The sequence below is a fragment of the Mesoplodon densirostris genome, chromosome 9, assembly GCF_025265405.1.
Source record: "Mesoplodon densirostris isolate mMesDen1 chromosome 9, mMesDen1 primary haplotype, whole genome shotgun sequence".
NCBI lineage: Eukaryota > Metazoa > Chordata > Mammalia > Artiodactyla > Ziphiidae > Mesoplodon > Mesoplodon densirostris.
In genome coordinates this window covers 15,606,714-15,632,629 of record NC_082669.1, presented here as the reverse complement: position 1 = coordinate 15,632,629, position 25,916 = coordinate 15,606,714, and the positions used below count along the sequence as shown (strand labels likewise).

Below are 25,916 nucleotides of genomic sequence, written 5' to 3'. Positions count from 1 at the left end.
CCTTCCCTATAAAAATAAACTATGTAAAAAACTATACCATGCTGTCCTTCGTGGAAACTTGGCAAAGACAGATCCTACTAGTTTTTAGATTCTGCAATTATGAAAACTGGTTAAAACTCAAAGTGAGTGTTCATTTTTTTCAGGTTGATTTCTTCATACTTGTTATGGTAAATATTACTTGTATTTCATACGCTGGCGCTAGCAGTTATAATGACAGAAAGGTATATTGATAGCTAATTTTTTTCTTCCAGTTTTATTGAGATATAATTGATATACAACACCGTAGAAGTTTAAGGTGTACAGCATAATGATTTGACTAACATACATGAAATGATTAACACAGTGTTTAGTGAACATCCATCATTTCATATAGATACAATATTAAATATAAAAAATATATTTTTGAGCCAGTTTTTTAATAGTTGTATAATTACAAATGCTCTACTAAACTACCAAATGTATTTGGTAACAGCCAAATAACTAACAAAAAGATCCTTTAAAATATACTTCAGGGACTTCCCTGGTGGTCCAGTGGTAAAGAATCTGCCTTCTAATGCAGGGGACGCAGGTTCGATCCCTGGTTGGGGAACTAAGATCCCACATGCTGCGGGGCAACTAAGACCATGCACCACACTACTGAGCCTGCACGCCTCAACTAGAGAGCCCAAGTGCCACAAACTACAGAGCCCATGCACCCTGGAGCCTGCGCTCCACAACTGGAGAAGGGAAAAAATGCATGCCACAACTAGAGAGAAGCCCACGTACCGCAACGACGATCCTGTGTGTCACAACTAAGACCCAATGCAGCCAAAAATAAATAAATAATAAATAAATCTTAAAAAAAAAACTTCAATTTTTCTAAAACACCAACTCATTTTAATTTTGTGAAGTGAGTTTAGCAGTATGGTATTCAGTTTCATAATGATGTGTTTCTTTACATAAATTTTCTATCTCAACTAAATTAAAATATGCATCAAATATGTTAATAATATAAATCTTGGAAGAGTAGCAAAGCATAGTTATGTATAACACAGAGTCTTAAAATATTAACAAACAATTCTGAGGTAAACAGAATCAAAGTGGAAATAATTAAATTGATGTTTAGCCAAAAATGACCAAGATTTTATGTTAAGCAAGTCACCCTTTTCATTACACAAATATATCCTTTTAAACTGTAATATAAATTATTCTGTTTTCACATGTATATATATTTCATATATGCCCTTTCCTTGGACAGTGACCTAATGTCATTTGCATCAGTGTCAGACTCCTTATATTAATTCTAAATAAATACCGCCCATAGTTGTTCAGGATTCCAGAATGGGAAGATAACTGTGAAAACCACTATTTAGAGCTCGGTGGATTTATTATTAGGAAAGTAATCTTTGTCATTCTAGTTAGCATTCATTATCTTTACAGAGTGCATTGTAGTAGAGGATCCTTGGGTTTGTCATTGCTTGACAGTTTCTATTTACTGTTCTGTTTTTTGGTTTTTTGTGTTTTTTGTTTGTTTTTTTTTGCGGTACGCGAGCCTCTCACTGTTGTGGCCTCTCCCGTTGCGGAACACAGGCTCCGGACGCGCAGGCTCAGCGGCCATGGCTCACAGGCCCAGCCGCTCCGCGGCATGTGGGATCTTCCCAGACCGGGGCACGAACCCATGTCTCCTGCATCGGCAGGTGGACTCTCAACCACTGCACCACCAGGGAAGCCCTGTTTTTTGGGTTTTTTTGATAGATGTATTTAATGCAGAATAATTACCACAATAATGTTAGTTAACATATCCATCACTTCACATAGTTACAACTTTTCTTTTTGTAGTGAAACTTCTAAAATCTATTGTCTAAATAAACTGAATCCTAGTTTTGATCAATGTATGTGGGTTAAGGATCATATATAATGAGCTCGACTTAACATCTGTGAATAAGCTGTACTCATTGTGGTGTGAAGAAGAGCCTCAGGCAGGTGAAGCCTGCCACACACTACAGTATTATCTAAGCTGATGGCAGGCCCAGTGGGTATATGCCTTATATCTTAGTGCTGTGAAATGACTCCTCCAAGATCATATGCTCCAATTCTCTTGAACTTCTGGAAGCTTCTGGAAGCTTTTTTACTCTTTCAGTATAGAAGTCTGATTTCCCTCCCCATTGATTTTACCTGCCATAATTAGTTTAATAGTCATAAAACATTTCTTTGCACACATCACTGCTCTATTTTAGAACATGGCTGCTGATGGCATATTGTAGAGATCTCTTAGATTACCATTTAAGATTCTTTATAGTCAGGCTCCAGTCTAATTCTCAAAATTATGCCTACTTATCACCTATGTAATTTATTCATATTTGTCATCCAACTTGGATTTTTCTCAGTCCTTTAAAGCCAATTGAAGACCTGCTCATACATGAAGCCTGCTCATCTAGACCAGCCCTGGACACAGTGATTCCTACCTTCCTTCACTCATTAGCTTTCCATATGCTGCCTTTGATAAATATCAACTAGACTGTAATTTTTTAGAGCAAAGGTTAGATATTATTATACTCTTATAAACCCCTTCCCTCCAGTACCTTCCTTAATGCTTACTACATCATGAGTTCTCCGTAACAGATTAGTTACCTGAAAGGCATAACCATATCATTCATTTATTCATTTATTGAATTACTCAACAAATATTTTTGAATTCCTACCATATGCCAAGCACTGTGCTAAAACCTGGAATACAGGGACATGGTCCCTGCCCTGCAGAACTTACAGTCACTGGGCCCAGCTGATACTCTCTGTCCAGTTATTTTTCTTCATTCGTATTTTAAGAGTATATAAAACTTAAAAGAATGTTTGGTCTTTCATTTATTAGCATTTCTCTATGTGTGACATTACCAATAAATGATTAATGCAAAAACTTATCATATTTTTTAAAACTAAATACTCAGTTTACTCAGCTCCAGAGTTGGATCTTGCCTTTGACTATTCACTTTAAGCTGAAAAACTGTAGGTTAAAAAAAACACATCACAAAAAATTATTTTTCTTTATTCTTTGTAAGCCTGGTGTTCTTTTGGAGAATAACAAAGTTTGTTGTTTATGAGCTTCTCACTGGGGACATCATGCACTTCCTAGGTCTGGTCAGACACTTTTACTCAAAAGCTGGCTGAGAATATATGATCATATCAGGGATTACTTTGACCTTTTCTGTATTCCATGTTTTGATTAGCAAGCTATTCGGTTCATATCCCATTTATAGACAAATTGTGAAAGGCTTGAATGGCAAGCCAGAAATATATGGAATATTGAAAAGGTCAGTGTGATTTAGCCTGTAACCACAGTATTGAAAATATATGACAAGTCATTATCACACTTAATTCCCACAACAAGGACTGTGGTAAAGATGGGAAATTATTCCAATTAAAATATTCTTGTTTCGTACTGAAGGCTGAGGTGGCAAAGCTCAAATGGCCTCTTGACTCCTTTTTTTGTGATAACTTAATAAGCTAGAAAGAAACTGTAATTGAATTAAACAAGGCCAAAAAAAAAGAGGTAACAATTTCTTTTGATTTCAGAGTCCACCATAGAGGGAATAACATAATGAGTTTTCTAAAAACTCTAATTATACGTGAGTAAGACAGATACAGCTACAAAACCAATTCAACAGATACCCCATGCTCTCTTTTTATCTACAGCATAGCTGTCAGTCAGATGGGAACTCCATTTATTTCCATGGAAATGAAGGCAGTGAGTTCAATTTTGCCACCACCCGGGATGTAGATCTTTCTACAGAGGATATTCAAGAGCAGTGGTCAGAAGAATTTGAGAGCCAGCCTACAGGGTAAGTAATTGTTATCTCCCATGCCGTGTATAGCACTTACATTTATTCCACTGGAAATATTTTAAATGCATATTGTTAAATAGCAAAAATATACTTAATACTGGTGATCCTTATCATAGACAAGCCAAAAGGGGTACACTTATGTTAAACATTCTTTATTAAGTAATCAACTATTTTTATGCATACTAATTTTTGTGATTGCAAATACCTTTTAACTTCAGTTGAATCACTTATATCTCATCTTTGTTTATTCAGCTTTAACTGGGAAAATGTGTTTTATTTTTCAATGCGTATAGAATGTAAAATCTTCCCACCACTTTTATATTGAGACTTTCAGTTGTCTTCCTGGGGTCTGAGATTTATAGATGCTGTTACCTGATTTTCAGTGGAGTGTGGCTGTGATCTGTAAAAATTGTTTTAGGGGGTAAAATTTAATCTTTGAGAGATTTTTTAAAAAATATTTTTTAATTTTTTAATTTTTGGCTGTGTCGGGTCTTAGTTGAGGTGTGTGGGCTTCTCTTAGTTGTGGTGTGCAGGCTCCAGAGTGCATGGGCTCTGTAGTTGTGGCACATGGGCTCTCTAGTTGTAGCGTGCAGGCTCTCTAGTTGTGGCCTGCGGGCTTAGTTGCCCTGCAGCGTGTGGGATCTTAGTTCCCTGACCAGGGATCAAACCTGCATCCCCTGCATTGGAAGGGGGATTCTTAACCACTGGACCACCAGGGAAGTCCCTGAGAGATTTTTAAAGAAAGAATATGGGGTTGAGGTTGAAACAATGAGGATGGTTTGGTGGTAGTATTTTCTGGCCATTCTGAGCTATGTGCCTTCTTCTGGGTCCAGTGGCCCTAAGATATTTCCTATTAATTGAGTAGCACTTTCAGAAATTCAAGTTGAAAAAAATAGGTTCAGAGAAACAAAATTCATAAGGTAGTATGAATTGGAAGGAAATTCTAGAAATTCTCTGGTTTGCACCTGGCTTTTTTTTTTTTTTTTTTTTTTGCAGTATACACTTGTAATCATAACACCAGGTCCTTACTGCTGTTTAGTGTATGTTTTCTAAGACTATGATGATGATGAGTGAAATTAACATAAAGTGTAATTTCATGATGGATATGAAATAGCAATAATTTAACGCTTAACTACGAGGAACTTTCCCAGAACACAACATTTGAGGTAGTCACATCCCTCTGGTCTCAACAAATTCAATCAAAATTGGATGGGATTCTAAGTGTCTGAGGGGCGAGAAGGCCACTATTGATGACCTCTTGGGTTCCCCACTTCCTATGCATTGCCCAGAAACTGCATTTGGACCCAATAAGAGGAAAATCTGACCAGCAGCCTAAGCCACTACTACTGCTGCTTGACATTCTGCTGCCACATCAGGGTCTCTCACTGTTGAAAGCTAGATTTCTACAGCAGCTGACCCAGCCCTGCTCTTCCCCACCTCAGGGAGGTCCAGCTGTGGGAAGCCTCTGAAGGAGATTGACGCTTTGAGGGACCCCCACCCCCTCCAGGGTGTACTATTGACCTTTCCAAGCCTAGCAGTGATGCTCAAGCCCTTCAGTCCACAGAGTCCTTCTCTTTCAAGGTTCCTGTCACCCTTGAAGTCCCATGTCCAGTGTGGCTGTGGTGTCTCCTTGAGGGACCAGTAACCATTGTTCCTCTTTCTTGTGTCCAGGATCTCCCCAGGAATCTGGCTGCTTTCCTTTGTAACCCTTATACTACATAGGGCTCATTCCACTCCCCTCACAGACCCGTGGGCTTTGATGGGGTCTAGAACTTTGACAATGCATGCCAAATCTTCTTTACCTACCTTCTAGAGATAAAAGATCCATCTCCGGCTTTACATCACCGTATCAGTTCTTTCTTTCTGACTCCTGGTATAAAAGACCAATTCAAATCCCTTTCCTGATGATGGAGCTTAACTGCCTTTGAGAGGGTCCCAATTTTTGAAGCACCAGAGACTCGTGACCTCCACTCCTTCACCTCTCCAAGCTAATACCACCTATGCAGCAGTTGTAGGTCATTTTCTTGTGAGACCTACATCCTCTAGGGACACAAATGATGCTACAGTGTTGTCCAGATACCCAGTCTCCATCCCACTAAAGCAGAGAGAGAAACACAAGTCTCCAGTGGTACCATTCTGATACATGCGTAAACCCTTTCCTGTTATTTATGTAGCTAGCTGGCTAGCTAGTTACCAAGCTATCTCTTTCCTCGAAGTCCTAATGTCCTCTTATTATTTTGGGAAGAGATACAATTTATTTTTACCTATGGCCTTCATATCCACATATTCCCTCTCCTAGAATGCTCTCTTCTTTATTTTAGCTTGTTGTATTATCAAAAAGCATCTATAAAAGAACAAAAGAATGCTTACTGGATGGATTAATGGTCCATACAGCTCTCTGCTGCTAACATTAGTGGAGACTTAGTACAAACACACAAAAAAACCCTTTATGAATTAAGCTTAGAAAGGAATAGATTGGATATTAGAAGAAACCAAGCACATTTTAGAAAATTAATGTACTAATCCAGAAAAATTGCTGGCAAAAAATATATTCCAATTAACAGATCAGACATTCTGCTATCTCAGAGCACTACTGATGTGAGAATTTGTGGCTAAACCAAAATATTCATCTCCCAAAACAAACAAGCTAAATTCAACACAGATACAGAGGAACATCAGAGCAAATTCCATTCTCTCAGTGACTCAGGTGGTTTCTTTGGCCACTTCTCAGTACTGAGATATATCAGGCTTTGGTCACAGATAAGAGGCTGATACTTTCAGGCTGTGACATTGTCAGCAGATTTCTGTTCCAATAACGTAGAATAATGTGCTCCACAAAAGCACCTGTGCCACTCTAATTAGAACACAATTAATTCACCTTAATTCTAAAAGCAGCTTAATTATTCTAGCAACCACACCTTAGGTTTATTTGTAGCTTTTCCCCTAGAATATCAGACCACACCGCCCCCCCTCAGAACTACCTCATTTATGCTCTCATCTGGTGAACCATTTATCCACATTGGCATTATATTATTAAAAAAGGTATAAAAGGATAATGAGACTATCCAGTATTTTCTCTGTTTGGGGAGGATGGTAAAATGCTGCTTTAATCCATAGCGTTGTATGTGAATGTGTGTGTGTGTGCCCCCTCTCCACATCCACCCACTCCCAAATGATGCTTTATTGATCTGAGAAAGAACGCTGTTATAATAATTTATAATCAAAGCTCCAGGGAAAAAATCCTGTCACAATCAAATTAACGTGAAGCATTTTTACCTAGGGTACGAACTGACAAAGAAACACAGATTAGGAACTTGGTAGTGAAATTCTTGTTGTGTTTTATCAGCCAGATTTACTGAATATTTGTCTCATTCCTCCCCTCAGCCATCACCACCCACAGAATTTATCATCATAAGCTCACCTGCTAAAATAGACATAAAACATAGGTGGTAAATCCCCACTCTATTCAAGAGTGACCAATTAAATTGATTGGATTGTAGCTTTGAGGTCACTTTCTTTTAAGACAAAAATTAAATTATTAATACGGATATAATATTTTCATCTCGTTTAACTATATTTTTCTCCCATAAGAATTATGAGAGAGAAAAAAGAATATGCAGTCCTCTCTAATAATAGCTTCAAAACATTTCATATGAATGGCAAGAAAAAAAAGCCAGTGTCATTATGACTTTTTTGGAAACCACTTTCCAAATATTCCTGTTTTCTTTCCATTTGAGTCAAATTATTTGATCTCAGATCGCAAGGATGCAAAAGCTGTTTGCCTTTTACATCATAAAGCTGTTTGTTGATAGGTTTATTTTAAGTGGGATTTTAAAGTTTCTTTTCTTTTTCCTAAAGACACATCTGTTACTTCAGCAAGAGAGAAACTTAAATAGATACACTGTTAATTTATGTGAGCCTTTCTGAACTTTGGCTTAACCTCACAAACACATCACTTAGTTAGCAACTACCATATCTCACCCATCTGAGGCTGTCTTTGGGTGGGAGGGGGCTTTGTAGAAAAACACATTACTAGAATATGGAATTTGTATACTTGTCTTTCATCCCAAATGAAAACATTGTATGTTTTTAACTATTCAGATAACTTTAAAAAATATCTGTTTTTTTGCTGTCACCAAAGTATTCGTGTTAGAGAAGTTCCACACATGTAATGAATATTAAACTATTTTTTTGAAGTGTAGTTGATTTACAATGTTGTATTAGGTTCAGGTGTACAGCAAAGTGATTCAGTTATACATATATATATATGTATATATATATTCTTTTTTCAGATCCTTTTTTTTCTTTTTCCAGATTCTTTTCCATTATAGGTTATTACAAGATATTGAATATAGTTCCCTCTGCTATACCGTAGGACCTTATTGTTTATCTATTCTATATATAGTATTTTTAAAAGATTTTTTTGACGTGGACCATTTTTTAAGTCTTTATTTACTTTGTTACAATATTGTTTCTGTTTTATGGTTTGGTTTTTTGGCCACAAGGCATGTGGGATCTTAGCTCCCCGACTAGGGATTGAACCCACACTCCCTGCACTGGCAGGCAAAGTCTCAACCACTGGACCGCCAGGGAAGTCTCTATATATAGTATATTGCAACTGCTAATCCCAAACTCCTAATTTCTCCCTCCCCACCTTTCCCCTTTGGTAACCGTAAGTTTGTTTTCTATGTCTGTGAGTCTATTTCTGTTTTGTAAATAAGTTCATTTGTATCATTTTTTTAGGTTCCACATATAAGTTATATCATATGACATTTGTCTATGACTTACTTCACTTAGTGTAATAATCTCTAGGTCCATCCATGTTGTTGCAAATGGCATTATCTCATTATTTTTTATGGCTGTATAATTGAATATTAAACTATTGAATCAACACAGCATGCTCTAGTCTTCTCCACCTGCCCCAAATCCTTGGAAACTACAGAAAACAAGCAAATGAATCTATAATGACAACAGAGTGTACCCTAATTGAGTCAGGAATTATGAAGTGTTACACAAAAAAAAAAAAAAAAAAAGAGAGAGAGAGAAAGAGAGAGAAGAAAAGGATCTGATGGAAGGAGGAAACTATAACCCAAAACATATATTGAATGCCACACTACAAAAGGGTCCTAGGTACTGGACACAGGAATCAGGTGGGTCTCTGGAGTCCTGCTGTCAGGATTGCTAAGTAGGTGAGTCTTTGACTACACACACTTCTGTGCAGACATGTCTGCCCCTAGGAACAAGCAATGAATGCAGACACTTGGAATGGAGAAGCAGGGCAATGCCAGGAAACTGAAAACCTCAAGGACCCCTATGGTACCCCCCACCCAAGGGCACATCTGCTCCCATTGGTGGGCATTTTTACACCAAAACTAAGGAAGAATAGCAGATACAAATCTAAGCAAATGATCTAGAATCATCAAATCTGAGGAAAATCCACTCCATTAAAAAAAATTCATCAAACTAGAGAACTGAGAGCTGAGAAAATAGAAGTAGCAGAATAAACAAATGGAGATTTTATAAAAAGTATAATTGATACCCTCAGAGAGATAAGAGACAATACTGCATTTGTAAAATTAAAACAGATTTTGTGAGGAAAAAATAGAGATGTGAGAAATGAAAATATATGATTGTTGAAACAAATTTAATGGATTTTTTCCCTCTGAATATGAGCATAAGTATAGCTGAAGAACAAATTAATGAGCTGGAAATTTGAGTCTTGAAATCTTTCCAAAACTTAGGGTTATTGGATGTAAGAAAAAGAAATGTAAAGTGTAGGGGGGAGATTGGCACTCCTAACATTAGAAATAATAGTAATTCCAAAAAGAGGAAGGGTCAGAGGGAATATGTGGAATGAAATATTCAAAAATATAATTGAAGACAAGTTCCCAAGACTTGAAAAAGAAGAAGAAAGAAAAAGACATAGTTCCTATGAATGAAAATGTTTAGCAAGGTGGATGGAAAAATATCCAGTCCTAGACCATCAGGGAGAAACTTTAGAATGCAGATAAAAGATGAAATGCTAAAAGCTTCTAGATGAGATTCACTGTATAATACTTTCCTTAGTAACACTAAGCATAATTTTATAAAATGAGGCAGTTATCTTAATGTTCTGAGAGAAAATTATTTGGAACATAACATTCTCCTCCAGTCAAATATCATTCAAGTATTGGGGAAAAATAAAAATTTTCAGAAACACAGGGTTCAGAAAGTTTACTACTCCTGAATGCTTTCTGAAAGAATTACTAGAAGATGTATACCTGGAAATTAATCCAAGAGGAATATGATAGATTCAAGAAAGAGGAGTGAGCAAGGAAAAAAGTAAAGCTTGTAGTTCAGACTGAAAAAAGTATTGATTATTTTTTTTTTTTTTTTTTTTTTTTTTTTTTTTTTTGCTGTACGCGGGCCTCTCACTGCTGTGGCCTCTCCCGTTGCGGAGCACAGGCTCCGGACACACAGGCCCCGCGGCCATGGCTCGCGGGCCCAGCTGCTCCGCGGCATGTGGGATCCTCCGGGATCGGGGCACGAACCCGTGTCCCCTGCATCGGCAGGTGGACTCTCAACCACTGCGCCACCAGGGAGGCCCAAAAGTATTGATTATTGAAAATTTTTAATAAAAAATTGGAATTAAAGCCCAGATGACCTCAATATGAGAGGTACAGAGGGAGACTGACAAGAAGAGAAGAAGAAGGAATTAAAATACTGCCAAAGTTCTTAACTTGCTTGGAGTGAGGATATAGATCTTGGGTAACTCTTAATGTTAATAGAAAACTTTAAGGGTAAATATGTGTGCTAAAGAAAATAGATTAGACCAGAGGGCAGACAGCAGAAGCAAGAAGAACTATATTCCTGCAGCCTGTGGAACAAAAACCACATTCACAGAAAGATAGACAAGATGAAAAGGCAGAGGGCTATGTACCAGATGATGGAACAAGACAAAACCCCAGAAAAACAAATAAATGAAGTGGAGATAGGAAACCTTCCAGAAAAAGAATTCAGAGTAATGATAGTGAAGATGATCCAGGACCTCGGAAAAAGAATGAAGGCAAAGATCGACAAGATGCAAGATATGTTGAACAAACACCTAGAAAAATTAAAGAACAAACACCTAGAAGAACTAAAGAAGAAGCAAACACAGATGAACAATACAATAACTGAAATGAAAAATACACTAGAAGGAATCAATAGCAGAATAACTGAGGCAGAAGAACGGATAAGTGACCTGGAAGACAGAATGGTGGAATTCACTGCCATGGAACAGAATAAAGAAAAAAAGAAAGAAAAGAAATGAAGACAGCCTGAGAGACATCTGGGACAACATTAAACGCAACAACATTCGCATTACAGGGGTCCCAGAAGGAGAAGAGAGAGAGAAAGGACTAGAGAAAATATTTGAAGAGATAATAGTCAAAAACTTCCCTAACATGGGAAAGGAAATAGCCACCCAAGTCCAGGAAGCGCAGAGAGTCCCAGGCAGGATAAACCCAAGGGGAAACACACTGAGACACATAGTAATCAAACTGACAAAATTAAAAACAAAGAAAAGTTACTGAAAGCAACAAGGGAAAAATGACAAATAACATACAAGGAAACTCCCATAAGGTTAACAGCTGATTTCCCAGCAGAAACTCTACAAGCCAGAAGGGAGTGGCACAATATATTTAAAATGATGAAAGGGAAGAACCTACAAACAAGATTACCAGGTAAGGATCTCATTCAGATTTGACAGAGAAATCAAAAGCTTTACAGACAAGAAAAAGCTAACAAAGTTCAACACCACCAAACCAGCTCTACATCAAATGCTAAAGGAGCATCTCTAAGAGGGAGACACAAGAGAAGAAAAGGACCTACAAAAACAAACCCATAACAATTAAAAAATAGTAATAGGAACATACATATCGATAATTACCTTAAATGTGAATGGATTAAATGCTCCTACCCAAAGACACAGGCTTGCTGAATGGATACAAAAACAAGACTACATATATATATATATGCTGTCTACAAGAGACCCACTTCACACCTAGGGTTGCATACAGACTTAAACTGAGGGGATGGAAAAAGATATTTCATGCAAATGGAAATCAAAAGAAAGCTGGAGTAGCAATACTCATATAAGATAAAATAGACTTTAAAATAAAGAATGTTACAAGAGACAAGGAAGGACACTACATATTGATCAAGGGATCAATCCAAGAGGAAGATATAACAATTATAAATATACATGCACCCGACATAGGAGCACCTCAATACATAAGGCAAATATGAACAGCTATAAAAGGAAATAGACAGTAACACAATAAAGGTGGGAGACTTCAACACCTCACTTACACCAATGGACAAATCATCCAGACAGAAAACTAATAAGGAAACACAAGCTTTAAATGACACAATAGACCAGATAGATTTAACTGATATTTATAGGACATTCCATCCGAAAACAGCAGATTACACTTTCTTCTCAGTGCATATGGAACATTCTCCAGGATAGATCACATCTTGGGTCACAAATCAAGCCTCAGTAAATTTAAGAAAATTGAAATCATAATCAAGCATCTTTTATGACCACAATGCTATGAGATTAGAAATCAATTACAGGGAAAAAACGTAAAAAACACAAACACATGGAGGCTAAACAATACGTTACTAAATAACCAAGAGATCACTGAAAAATCCAAGAGGAAATCAAAAAATACCTAGAGACAAATTACAACGAAAACACGACAATCCAAAACCTATGGGATGCAGCAAAAGCAGTTCTAAGAGGGAAGTTTATAGCAATACAAGCCTACCTTAAGAAACAAGAAACATCTCAAATAAACAATCTAACGTTACACCTAAAGGAACTAGAGAAAGAAGAACAAACAAAACCCAAAGTTAGTAGAAGGAAAGAAATCATGAACATCAGAGCAGAAATAAATGAAATAGAAGCAAAGAAAACAATAGCAGAGATCAATAAAACTAAAAGCTGGTTCTTTGAGAAGATAAACAAAATTGATAAACCATTAGCCAGACTCATCAAGAAAAAGAAGGAGGGGACTCAAATGTATAAAATTAGAAACGAAAAAGGAGAAGTTACAACAGACACCACAGAAATACAAAGCATTCTAAGAGACTACTACAAGGAACTCTATGCCAATAAAATGGACAACGTGGAAGATATGGACAAATCCTTAGTAAGGTATACTCTTACAAGACTGAAACAAGAAGGAACAGAAAATATGAACAGACCAATCACAAGTAATGAAATTGAAACTGTGATTAAAAATCTTCCAACAAACAGAAGTCCAGGACCAGATGGCTTCATAGGTGATTTCTATCAAACATTTAGAGAAGAGCTAACACCCACCCTTCTCAAACTCTTCCAAAAAAATTGCAGAGGAAGGAACACTCCCAAACTCATTCTATGAGGCCACCATCGCCCTAATACCAAAACCAGACAAAGATGCTACAAAAAAAGAAAATTACAGACCCCTATCACTGATGAATATAGATGCAGAAATCCTCAACAGAATACTAGCAAACAGAATCCAACAACACATTAAAAGGATCATACACCATGATCAAGTGGGATTTATCCCAGGGATGCAAGGATTCTTCAATATATGCAAATCAATCAATGTGATACACCATATTAATAAATTAAAGGAGAAAAACCATATGATCATCTCAATAGATGCAGAAAAAGCTTTTGACAAAAGTCAACACCTATTTATGATAAAAACTCTCCAGAAAGTGGGCATAGAGGGAACCTACCTCAACATAATAAAGGCCATATATGACAAACCCACAGCCAACATCATTCTCAATGGTGAAAAACTGAAAGCATTTCCTCTAAGATCAGGAACAAGACAAGGATGTCCACTCTCGCCACTATTATTCCACATAGTTTTGGAGGTCCTAGCCACGACAATCAGAGAAGACAAAGAAATAAAAGGAATACATATTGGAAAAGAAGAAGTAAAACTGTCACTGTTTGCAGATGACATGATACTATACATAGAGAATCCTAAAAATGCCACCAGAAAACTACTAGAGCTAAGCAATGAATTTGGTAAAGTAGCAGGATACAAAATTAATGCACAGAAATCTCTTGCATTCCTATACACTAAAGATGAAAAATCTGAAAGAGAAATGAAGGAAACACTTCCATTTACCATTGCAACAAAAAGAATAAAATACCTAGGAATAAACCTACCAAGGGAGATAAAAGACCTGTATGCAGAAAACTATAAGACACTGATGAAAGAAATTAAAGATGATACAAACAGATGGAGAGATATACCATGTTCTTGGATTGGAAGAATCAACATTGTGAAAATGACTATACTACCCAGAGCAATCAACAGGTTCAGTGCAATCCCTATCAAATTACCAATGGCATTTTTCACAGAACTAGAACAAAAAAATCTTAAAATTTGTATGGAGACACAAAAGACCCCAAATAGCCAGGTCATTCATTGCAGCACTATTTACAATAGCCAGGTCATGGCAGCAACCTAAATGCCCATTGACAGATGAATGGATAAAGAAAATGTGGTACATATATACAATGCAATATTACTCAGCCATAAAAAGGAATGATATTGGGTCATTTGTAGAGACGTGGATGGATCTAGAGACCATCATACAGAGTGAAGTAAGTCAGAAAGAGAAAAACAAATATCGTATTTTAACGCATATATATGGAACCTAGAAAAATGGTACAGATGAACCAGTTTGCACGGCAGAAATAGAGACACAGATGTAGAGAACAAACATATGGACACCAAGGGGGGGAAAGTGTTGGTGTCATGCATTGGGAGATTGGGATTAACATATATACACTAACATGTATAAAATGGATAACTAATAAGAACCTGCTGTATAAAAAAATAAATAAAATACAAAAATTCAAAAAAAAAGAAATTCGCCATTTATCGGCTACATAACTTCTAAAGCATTAGGTTAACATAAAACAAAGAGGACTTAGTCCAACAAATGCCAGGAAAGTGACAAAAAGTAAACAATAAAAAACAGGGTAAATAGAAAACAGAAAACAATTTGGCAGGAACATATCAGTACACAATAAATTTGAGTGAGATATATTCATTTATTAAGTGAGATTTTCACAGTAGGCTTTTAAAAAATCAGCTATACGTTTGCTATTTATGAGAGACTCAAACTAGAACAACACAAGAAGTTGAAAGTCAAAGAAGAGAAACTAATATACCAGATAAATGCAGCAAAAGAAGCAAGGAGGCATATTAATATCAGATATTCAAATCAGATAAAGTAGAATTCAGATTTAAGCATTAAAAGGGCTAAAAAGGAGTATTTTTGTGTGTGTGGCTTTTTTTTTTACATCTTTATTAGATTATAATTGCTTTACAATGTTGTGTTAGTTTCTGCTGTACAACACAGTGAATCAGCTATATGTATACCTATATCCCCTCCCTCTTGGGCCTCCCTTCCACCCTCCCCCTCTCGCCCCTCTAGGTCGTCACAAAGCACCGAGCTGATCTCGCTGTGCTATACAGCAGCTTCCCACTAACTATCTATTTTACACATAGTAGTGTATATATGTCAGTGCTACTCTCTCAATTTGTCCCACCCTCCCCTTACCCCACTGTGTCCACGAGTCTGTTCTCTACATCTGTGTCACTATTCCTGCCTTGCCACTAGGTCCATCAGTACCATTTTTCTAGATTCCATACACATGCATTAATATACGGTGTTTGTTTTTTTCTTTCTGACTTACTTCACTCTGTATGACAGCCTCTATGTCCATCCACATCACCACAAATGACTCAATTTCCTATGCAACTGTATATGAAGAACACTTTGCACAATGCATGACATATAATAAGCAATCAAAAGACTTAAAAATTGGTTGTTATTCCAACTATGCTTACTATCGGTAATGGGATTTGACCAAAGTGGTACTCAAAGAAAAATTATATTCATAGTAACTAATAAGATATGAAAAGAAACACAAAGTTGAATAGTCCAATGAAACCTACATTGGATTCTCTAAATAAACCAATGAAATGTCATTTTAAAAAAGACAGTATTAGTTAAAATGATAATTGGATATATTTTAAAACCATGGAAGTGCCCAAGTGGATCAGAGTAAACTTGTTGCAAGCTGTTAAAAGACTCCTTGCTTGTTCTGGTTTGCTTCTGATGTGGGTTCTAAAATTGCTTTCTATTTACACAGATTGTTTTTCTGTTTTGAAACATAGACAGTAAATTTTCAGATAATAATAAAATAAGTTCATATGATTAAGTATGCTAAAATTGTTCTGGAATTCCTTCATAGAAAATTTAAACCCTTCTTTAATTTGCAGCATGTCTACGTCTTTGCTCTTGGCACTGCCATTCTTGAGTTGGTTAATAACCCCTTCCCCTCTCCAAACCAGCTGTCCATGTGAGCAACCAGAATACAGCAACTCACTCCCTCTTCAAGAGAGGACGCTCTTTACTGAAGTCACAGAAAGAAGAGAGTGAAATCTGAATCCTCCCAAAGTGATTTAATTCCTCACAGCTTGGCATAACACTCGCCCGTGATAGGATTTTTCTGTAGAAGGCTTTAGAGGAGGCTGCTGGCACTGAAATGTTCAGATGCCCACTTCTTCAGCATGTTTCATTTTCTGTAGTCTTTCCTCAGTAGTTCACCTGCTCCACACTGACCACAAGGCAGTCCTGAATATGTAGGAGTTTATAAGAAGGAAAAGCAGAACTCTGACACCTCACAAAACATAGCTCAGGGTTATCTAGAACATATTCAGGAGCATTAGGAAATTGAGAATTTAATTCCTCAGCCCCATAAAGTATGCTAAGTAGTATAATTATTTAGCTTTGTATTTTGAAACATGACAACGACATAATGACTAGTTTGGCATATATGTAATAAAATATTATGTGACACATTTATAAAGAGTTAATAGTAACCTGGAAAATGTGTATATTACTAATGTAAATGAAAAAGGGCAAAATACAAGACCATCTTATAATATTATCATGACCGCTTGGAAATATACATATAAAATATTAGAAATAAATATAGTAAAATATAAATTGTTCTTGTCTCTGGGGTAGTATGGTTATGGGTGATTTTTTTCTTCTACTCTTTCTATTTTCCAATTTTCCAATAATGAGAATATTGCTATCATACTAGAAAACAAATAGATGGAATACCCAGAATTCTCCCACATACCAGCAAGACATAGAAAAGATGCCAGAGGGCAAACAGGACTTATCAAATGGTCAGAGAGATTAGTCTCTGGACTGCTGACCTGACTATTTCCAGTTCTCTCCAACCTCCAGTCCTAACAATCCTGCTCTGCTACCATCACACCCTATTAACTGCTTTATAAATTTGTTCTGAAGAAGCTCTTTCAAGAAATATATTTTAAAACAGCTCATCTAAGATTATAGAAAAAAATTTGAGCACAGATAATGTTTTCCTCAGGTCAGCCATGACTTAGTCTCTGATAGGTGATTTACTATAAAGAGGCCAAAATACAAGTATTAGTTATGTTTTTTAATGGCATTGCTTAGAAAAGAGGGTCAGTCCTGAAACTGACTCAAAATGTCTTTCTTAAATTTCAATGCTATCCACTGGAATAAAACCAAGAAAAAAGCAATATAAAGTCAATAAAACAAATTTATATTGGCTTCCTTGTTCTGAGGAGATAGTTCCAAAGAATGTTACATATACCTTGAAAACCAAAACTGCGTATGGACCAACAAGAACAATCTCCATTAAAGCCCCTTCAATGTCAGTTGATGCTTTTATTAAAAATTGGCTTTAAAATTACATAGAATTCTTCAGAACAGTTTGAGCATCTTCTTGCTATTTTCTACAGTTCTTCCCTCTATCCTACCCAGAAGAATTATGTTACCTCTGGCATTTTATTTAAGCTTATAATTCAGGGTAAGTGAATTTAAGATAGACTGACAGGCTGAGTTAACACTGTATTAAGTGGGTCTTTTTTTTTTACAGGCATGTTCGTTATTATTAAAGTAAAACCCACTTGACCATTTAGATCACATAAGTAATAAATTTAAGCACCCCAATAGATTTGTAGCCAAAATCTTAAACTGTACAAAAAACCCACGGATAGAAAATACAGTTTTTCTTTCAGCTAAGTATCCCCTTGCTTAAATTGTTTAAGCAATTACCCTTTGCATATTGTACTACAACTTTGTCTAAGATTGCTGCTCTGCTAATTCTAGCGTGAAAAAAATAAAAATACTCATTATAATTTAGAAGTTCATTTGAATTGCCACTTTCACTTATTTTATTTTTTATTTTATTTTATTTTTTTTATTTTTTTTGCAGTACGCGGGCGTCTCACTGTTGTGGCCTCTCCCGTTGCAGAGCACGGGCTCCGGACGCGCAGGCCCAGTGGCCATGGCTCACAGGCCCAGCCGCTCCGCGGCATGTGGGATCCTCCCAGACCGGGGCACGAACCCGTGTCCCCTCCATTGGCAGGTGGACTCTCAACCACTGCGCCACCAGGGAAGCCCTCACTTATTTTAAAACAAAAATAGTACTACAGGGCTTCCCTGGTGGCGCAGTGGTTGAGAGTCCGCCTGCCGATGCAGGGGACACGGGTTCGTGCCCCGGTCTGGGAGGATCCCACATGCCGCGGAGCGGCTGGGCCCGTGAGCCATGGCCGATGGGCCTGCGCATCCGGAGCCTGTGCTCCGCAACGGGAGAGGCCACAACAGTGAGAGGCCCGCGTACCGCAAAAAAAAAAAAAAAAAAAAAAAAAAAATAGTACTACATTTTACAGGGGGAGAAAAGGAAACTAACATTTATTGAAACTGTAATATGCCAGGCAGTACATCATTTTCTCTAAACATCCTCAGTCTAGGTCATATTTCTGTCTTATTGGTGAGAAAGCTACATGCTTTCTACCATTCTGAAGCCAATATTCTCTATTAATGTTATTCCAGCAAGAGTGTAAATAAATACAATGCATGTAATAAAAACCTAAAGCAAAATTGAATTTGAGTGAAATATAGGGGAAGCGATTGAAGAAAAGAATTTTTGAAATGCAGTGCATGTAGGAAAGCCTTCAAATAGAGCTTATCCTTTACCTTCACCTAAGCTGTCATGCTGAAGGAAAAACCTGGAAATGCAATGAAGGTGGAGAAGCCTTTAGTCAAAATGACTTCACAGGACTCATGCTAGAGATAAACCTCATGAATATAAAGGAATGTGGAGGGTCTTTTCCTATGGCACATCCCATATTAAATATCAGAGAATTCATCCCAAATAGAGACCTTATGGGTGTAATGAACTTATTCAACCTCAGAGAAGATCTAGTAGATAAAAAACCTTATGAATTTGGTAAATGCAGGATCTTATAGCGAGGCTCCATTCTATATCGTAGTTCAAACCAAAAGTCACCAACTTTAGGTGGTTTAATATATTCTGGAAAATATAATAAAAACATTTTGGCTTCCCTGGTGGCGCAGTGGTTGAGAGTCCGCCTGTCAATGCACTGGACATGGGTTCGTGCCCCAGTCCGGGAAGATCCCACATGCCGTGGAGTGGCTAGGCCCGTGAGCCATGGCCGTTGAGCCTGCGCGTCCGGAGCCTGTGCTCCTCAACGGGAGAGGCCACAACAGTGAGAGGCCCGCATACCACAAAAAATAAATAAATAAATAAACCGATAAATTTTCGTAGATAATGTGAAAGTTTCCACTACCCTTTAGAGCCTTTTATGACAATATTTGTAGGAAAAATAGCTATTAAAATGTAAGACCTCTATTGCCTATGTTCATATTCTTAGTAATTTCATCAACCTATGATGAGATCATTTAAGTTTTCATTCTGAATCATAAATTGAATACTTTTCTTTTTTCTGAAAATGATTTTCCTTTTGCAAAAAAAAAATGTGTAAAGTGAAAATTAAAAGTCCTCCAATACTAATCCCACTCCACGCTGTTGAAATGTAGGCATATATTCTGGCATACATCATTCAGAAATTTTGCTGGCTATACAAAAAAACCACTAGAGTCACATTTTCCTTACTATACTCAACTTGATTTTTTATTTTATTTTATTTTTTTATAAATTTATTTATTTTTGACTGCGTTGTATCTTCGTTGCTGTACGCGGGCTTTCTCTAGTTGTGGCGAGTGGGGGCTACTCTTTGTTGCAGTGCACGGGCTTCTCATTGTGGTGGCTTCTCTTGCTGTGGAGCACAGGCTCTAGGCTGCGGGCTTCAGTAGTTGTGGCGCGCAGGCTCAGTAGTTGTGGTGCACGGGCTTAGTTGCTCCACGGCATGTGGGATCTTCGTGGACCAGGGCTGGAACCTGTGTCCCCTGCATTGGCAGGTGGATTCTTAACCACTGTGCCACCAGGAAGTCCCACAACTTGTTTTTTTAAAACTTAACAATATATTATGAATGTCTCTTCTGCCAGTAAATATATATCATTATTTCAGAAAGGCACTATGCCAGTTTATCTAACTAAACCTCTATTGATAGACAAAGAATATTATAATAAAATTTTTGTATACTTGTTAAAGTATTTCTGAAAGAGAAATTCCTAAAAGAAAATTAGAGAATCAGACATGTATGTGTACATATACATATATATGTATGTATGTAATTTCATTTTGATAGTTACTGTCAGATTGCTCTTCAAAGTATATGCATCATTCTTTTTTTAAGCTTGTGAAGAAAATATTCTTAATTTCAGCTTTATTGAGATACAATTGACATATAAAGTTGTAAGATATTTAAAGTGTACATTGTGGTGATTTGATATACATACACATTGTAAAAGGAGTCCCTCCATCTAGCTAACATATCCGTCACCTCACATATTTATCTGTTTTTGTTTGTTTGTTTGTTTGGGGGGTTTTTTGGTGAGAACATTTAAGTTTTACTCTCTCATATCATCCTTTTTAAAAAATTTTTATTGGAGTGTAGTTGATTTACAATGTTGTGTTAGTTTCAGGTGTACAGCAAAGTGAATCGGTTATACATATACTCTCATATCATTCTTAAAACTATTAAAGTATAAGCTAATTAAAACATAATTAATTTTATTCTCAAAGCATTCCAAAGCAGCTGATAGGGAGTATCATCAGCTTTCCAGCTAAGAAACTTCTTTAAATTATGTTTGCTTACAAAAAGAACTCTCTTTTTGACACAGAAAGTAGAAGGACATACTTTAAAATATAAATTAAATATTATTGTGACCTTTCTACCTCTAAGGAACAAAGTTGCCTTAGGGCATTTTATTGATTATTAAACTTTCTGTGTGTGTTCCAACTTTGCCCCACTCTATTATAAATAATAGATACCAATGTATTTATAATAAATAATGTAAAGGATCTTTTTTTAGAATTAACCATCAAAGATAAATATAAATTGCTATGTTGCAGAGAGTTTTCTCCTCTAGCAGACATTCCTTCAGATGCAGTTCACAAAGAACCACATGTCCTTGGAGAAAACATAATTTAAACCATAGAAAAGTAACACTCCTTTTCAGGGAAATTGTGGTGCCATCCAAGATATTGCCAAAACTATAGAGCTCTTTAAATACCACCGCTGGCCTCAAAGATTTCGTCGTGCTATAATTTTACTTCATGTAATTATTATATTAAGAGAGAGTCAGAGACCATGACATTTTTGTAATTGGAAAAGACCACAACTTTACAACCTTACAGAGAGGAATTCTGAAGTCCAGGCAGGTGAAAGGGCTTCTCTGAGGTCCCTCAGTAGTTGATGCAGCTCTGGGATCCCCTCAAGGATACTTTGCCTCCAACTAAGCTCGAGCCAGTGTTTATACAAATTCACGAAGAATGAGCTTGTGCTATGAGAAGCTCCCACTGAATTTTTAATAAATGCAAGATAATTTATTTAAAGCAATGAGACTTCAACAAAATGATTTTCAGATTCCTCTCTGCTTTTTTCTCTTCAGAGCCAACTAAACTTTCCATTTCCTTTGATTTTAAATATTTGGGTTTCTAAAGAAAATAACCTCACTTTTGTTATCTTCCAGCAGTTACAGTGGGATAAATGAAGACTGGAGTAAAATTGAATATGTTGGACTTTAAAATAAAGATTTAAAAAAAATGTATAGCCTGGATCATATCTCATATAGCCCTCTCTGTGGTAGAAGTCAATGAAAATAATTTCTTTAGATTAATCTAAAAGAGTTAATCATTTACAACTAATAAGAGAAAAAGACTACTAAGCTCATTTCTCACTTGAATAAAACGTTCTTTCAGTCCATGACAATCTGATCTTTTCCAATTTAATTTTTCATTTTAAAAATACCCTAAAGCAGATGGATGCATAAAAGGAGTCATCATATGCATCATTTATAACCTTAACTTGCTTTATGGAGCAGTAGTCTGAGTGGCTTTATTGGGATAAATGGAGCAGGTGAAAGACCAATGAACCAGTGTGAAATTTTCTTGTATGAGTCGAGAGAGGTTCCTGGTATTTACAGTGGTCCAGTACTATTAAGAGCTGCTTCTCCTTGAATAGCTGATTCACTTCATTGTACAGCAGAAACTAACACAACATTGTAAAGCAATTTTACTCCAATTAAAGAAAAAAGAAAAATGATAAATCTGAAAGACTGTAACACAAGGAGAGTATCTGCAATAAAAAGTTTTTTGAAAGAAGAAAAAGAAAAAGAGCTGCTTCTCCTTGAGCCTCTCACTGTTGTGGCCTCTCCTGTTGCAGAGCACAGGCTCCGGACACGCAGGCTCAGCGGCCATGGCTCATGGGCCCAGCCGCTCCGCGGCATGTGGGGTCCTCCCGGGCCGGGGCACGAACCCGTGTCCCCTGCATCAGCAGGCGGACTATCAACCACTGTGCCACCAGGGAAGCCCGATAATAATCTTTTAAAAGACAAAAAGTTAATCATTTCCTAAACATCTTGGTCTCAACCGGTTCAACGTAATTGTCCTGGCACAGTGTCCTCTTTAGAACTGTAACTACTAAAATAACAGTGAACTAAGAAACAGAAGATCTCAGTTTAAAACCAAACAGGCAGTTGGCCTTAGGCAAGCCATTTACCTCTGTGTGTCCCAGTTTCCTCTGTCTGTAAGCAAGTTAGCTGTGTGAAAAGCGGTGGCCAAATTAGACATGAGCAGAGATAAATACTAAGGAGATATAAGAGTTTTTATATATTAGCTATTTTTATTTTCCTACTTGAATTTTCAATATTCAATATTGAAATATTCAATACCTATTTCAAACGCCTATTGACAAATATTCAAATACCTATTTGACAGTTTAAATCCTGTCCCCTTTTTGAAAACTTGCTAGATTCTTGCCAGTTTGTATGACTTTTCATCCTATAACTATTTTTTAATGTGCAAAACAGCATACAAGTATTTATGATATTATGACACTATCTCTTATGATTTCCTTTTTCCTTAGTTCAAATTTGATTCCCCACCTCAACTGTTAAGTGCTTTGAGAATAAAGGCTATCATGTAGTAGACACACTGTATATAGTATTGATTAAACTTATCCTCTACAGAAAAACTGTAATTGTGAATGGAATGTGTTTTAAACTTTGTTCATTACCCAAGATCTGTAGTACCGCATTTTATTTTTTTTAATTTTTAAATTTTTTGCTGTATTGGGTCTTCATTGATGCTCAGGCTTTCTCTAGTTGCGGGAAGCGAGGGCAATTCTTCGTTGCAGTGTGTGGGCCTCTCTTTGTGGTAGCTTCTCTTGTTGTGGAGCACGGGCTCTAGGCATACAGGCTTCAGTAGTTGTGGCACACGGGCTCAGTAGTTGTGGCTCGTGAGCTCCAGAGTGCAGGCTTAGTAGTCGTGGTGCACAGGGTTAGTTGCTCTGCGGCATGTGGGATCTTCCTGGACCGGGGATCGAACCCATGTCCCCTGCATTGGCAGGCGGATTCTCAACCACAACACCACCAGGGAAGTCCCTGTAGTACCACATCTTTATTTCAGAATTATTCATTACTAAGTATATGTTCCTCATTAAAAATAAAATGTTATACTCTATAAAGTTTTGACTTACTATTTTAACTCTTAGTGATTGTCATTTTTTAAAGGTGGGACATCTTGGGAGCTGTCATTGGTACAGAATGTGGAACAATAGAATCAGGTTTATCAATGGTCTTCCTCAAAGATGGAGAGAGGAAAATATGCACTCCTTACCTGGACACAACTGGTTACGGGAACCTGAGGTTTTACTTTGTTATGGGTAGGTACATTTTGAACAAATTTTATTGACCTAGGGCAAATTCTAGATGAGCACCTATTCCTGAGGCAGTAAGATTGTTTGTTGTCTACAATATAAAATTAAAATTCATGAACTATGAGTTCTACTGGTTGAGCAAAAGTCTGTGGTGCTCACACCTGCCTCACACCAGCCTTGCTGGAACCATCCTGTTCAAGAGCTAGTCTTGTTCTTGCATGACTAGGCCTAAAGACAAAATGCCTTTAGACCTTCCTTCCACCTTTCCTGCAATGGTCATAGCTGAAAAGACAATGAGAGAGAAGCTAAGAACAAAGTAACTCCTTTGTCCAAAGCCTCTAGCCTCCCCAAAATACAATCATCAAGGTGAATCATTTGTCTTCATGGATATCTCATCATTGCATAACTCTTTCGTTGTGGGAAGCTAAGAAAGAAACAGATTTCTTATACTTTTTAATGCTTTAATACTATTCTCTACTTTCTAATATGTTGGCAAACACATAAAGGAAAAAAGTGCTTAGATGTTATTTTTCTTCAGATGACTGCAGAGCAAATAAATAGTTAAAAGTTTAGAAAAATACCCAAGGAGGAATTAGGGGGTTGAAATGGGTGTCCTCTGAAATTTATCATTTTCGTCAGCAAGAGCCACATTTACATACTCTTTCACTGGATGTCATTCCAGAAATGTGAGTAGTTGTCACATGCCTTTTTTTGTTAAATGACTGGAAAAGCACAGGCAACACCTGGAAGTGAAACAGGAAATAAACATTGTCCACCTTTGACCTTACTAGCAAAGATGTCAATTCATCAGGACAAACAGACCTTCCAAGTCTAGGCTTCTGCAGTGCCTATTATTTCTCTCACATTCCTCACCTCCTACAGCTCAGAGTGACAAAGCAAACTTCAGATTGTATTGCTCTCAGATACATTGCCTGTGTGATGCTACCTAATTTTCAGTAATGATCTGTTTGGTAACACAGAAGTTGTGGATATAAAATATCATATTGTAATCTTCCTGCCATAAGGATATCCTCACCTTAACTCTGAAATGAGTTGTATATTTAAAGACCCAGACCTCAATTCCTTTAAACAATTAGAATTCAAACTGGCTCTCATTTTATTAAGAGTGATTCCTGGGAAACTTTAAGAACTGCCCTCACCCCCTGGCAAATTGTAATAAACATTTACTATGCCCGTCTAATTTAAGTATTTTCCCTTTTTTTCATTTTTCACAAAATATATTTGAATTCTTCATTTTTTAGTAGTAAATTACGGTAAATCAAACCATTCGATGCCTTTATATAAGAGATTGTCATCTCTATATAAGAGATTCAGTCATCTTTAATTCTTTCTAGAGCAAAGCAGATTATTAATGAATCAATTAAAATTATATTGACTCTGAGGAAAACATTCACTTGAATAGACCCAAAGTACCTCATCCCAAATAAAAGCATCTCCATTCGATTAAAAACATTAATTAATTCCTATTGACTGTAGAGCACCGAGCTAGCATATATAGAGACTACAACTGGGGGAAATAAGGACACCTCCATCGCAGAGTCGCTGATCAATGAGTTAATACATGCAAAGCCTTCAAAATGGTGTCTAATAAATACTTAAGACTCAATATATCTTCGTTTTTTTTATGTATAAAAATTACTTAAGAACCCTAGCCCACAAGTAACACTTAACTATAAAAGAGATTGCAGTTGGGCTGTAATGGAATGAAAATGTTATGGAAGCGCAGAGGAAGCTCTGGGTGTTGTAGTGGAGGGATTAGGGTAAAGTTTCACGAAGGAGATGGTATTTGAACTGGCCTTGAAGGTTCAAGCTAAGCCAGCGTTTTGAGAAAAAACACAAATATAAAGGTATATGACATGTTTGGGGCTGGGTGATTTT

The 25,916-nt window shown here is 36.8% G+C and overlaps 1 protein-coding gene across 2 annotated transcripts in view; it reads left to right on the top strand.

Moving 5' to 3' along the window:
• RELN (reelin) overlaps positions 1-25,916 on the top strand; it is a 527,861-nt gene that overhangs the window by 317,719 nt on the left and 184,226 nt on the right. For both annotated transcript variants that reach the window (XM_060107639.1, XM_060107638.1), the window contains exons 11-12: positions 3,670-3,815; positions 23,872-24,023. In XM_060107639.1, the coding sequence (XP_059963622.1) occupies positions 3,670-3,815; positions 23,872-24,023 (298 nt within the window). The remainder of the gene's footprint in view (positions 1-3,669; positions 3,816-23,871; positions 24,024-25,916) is intronic.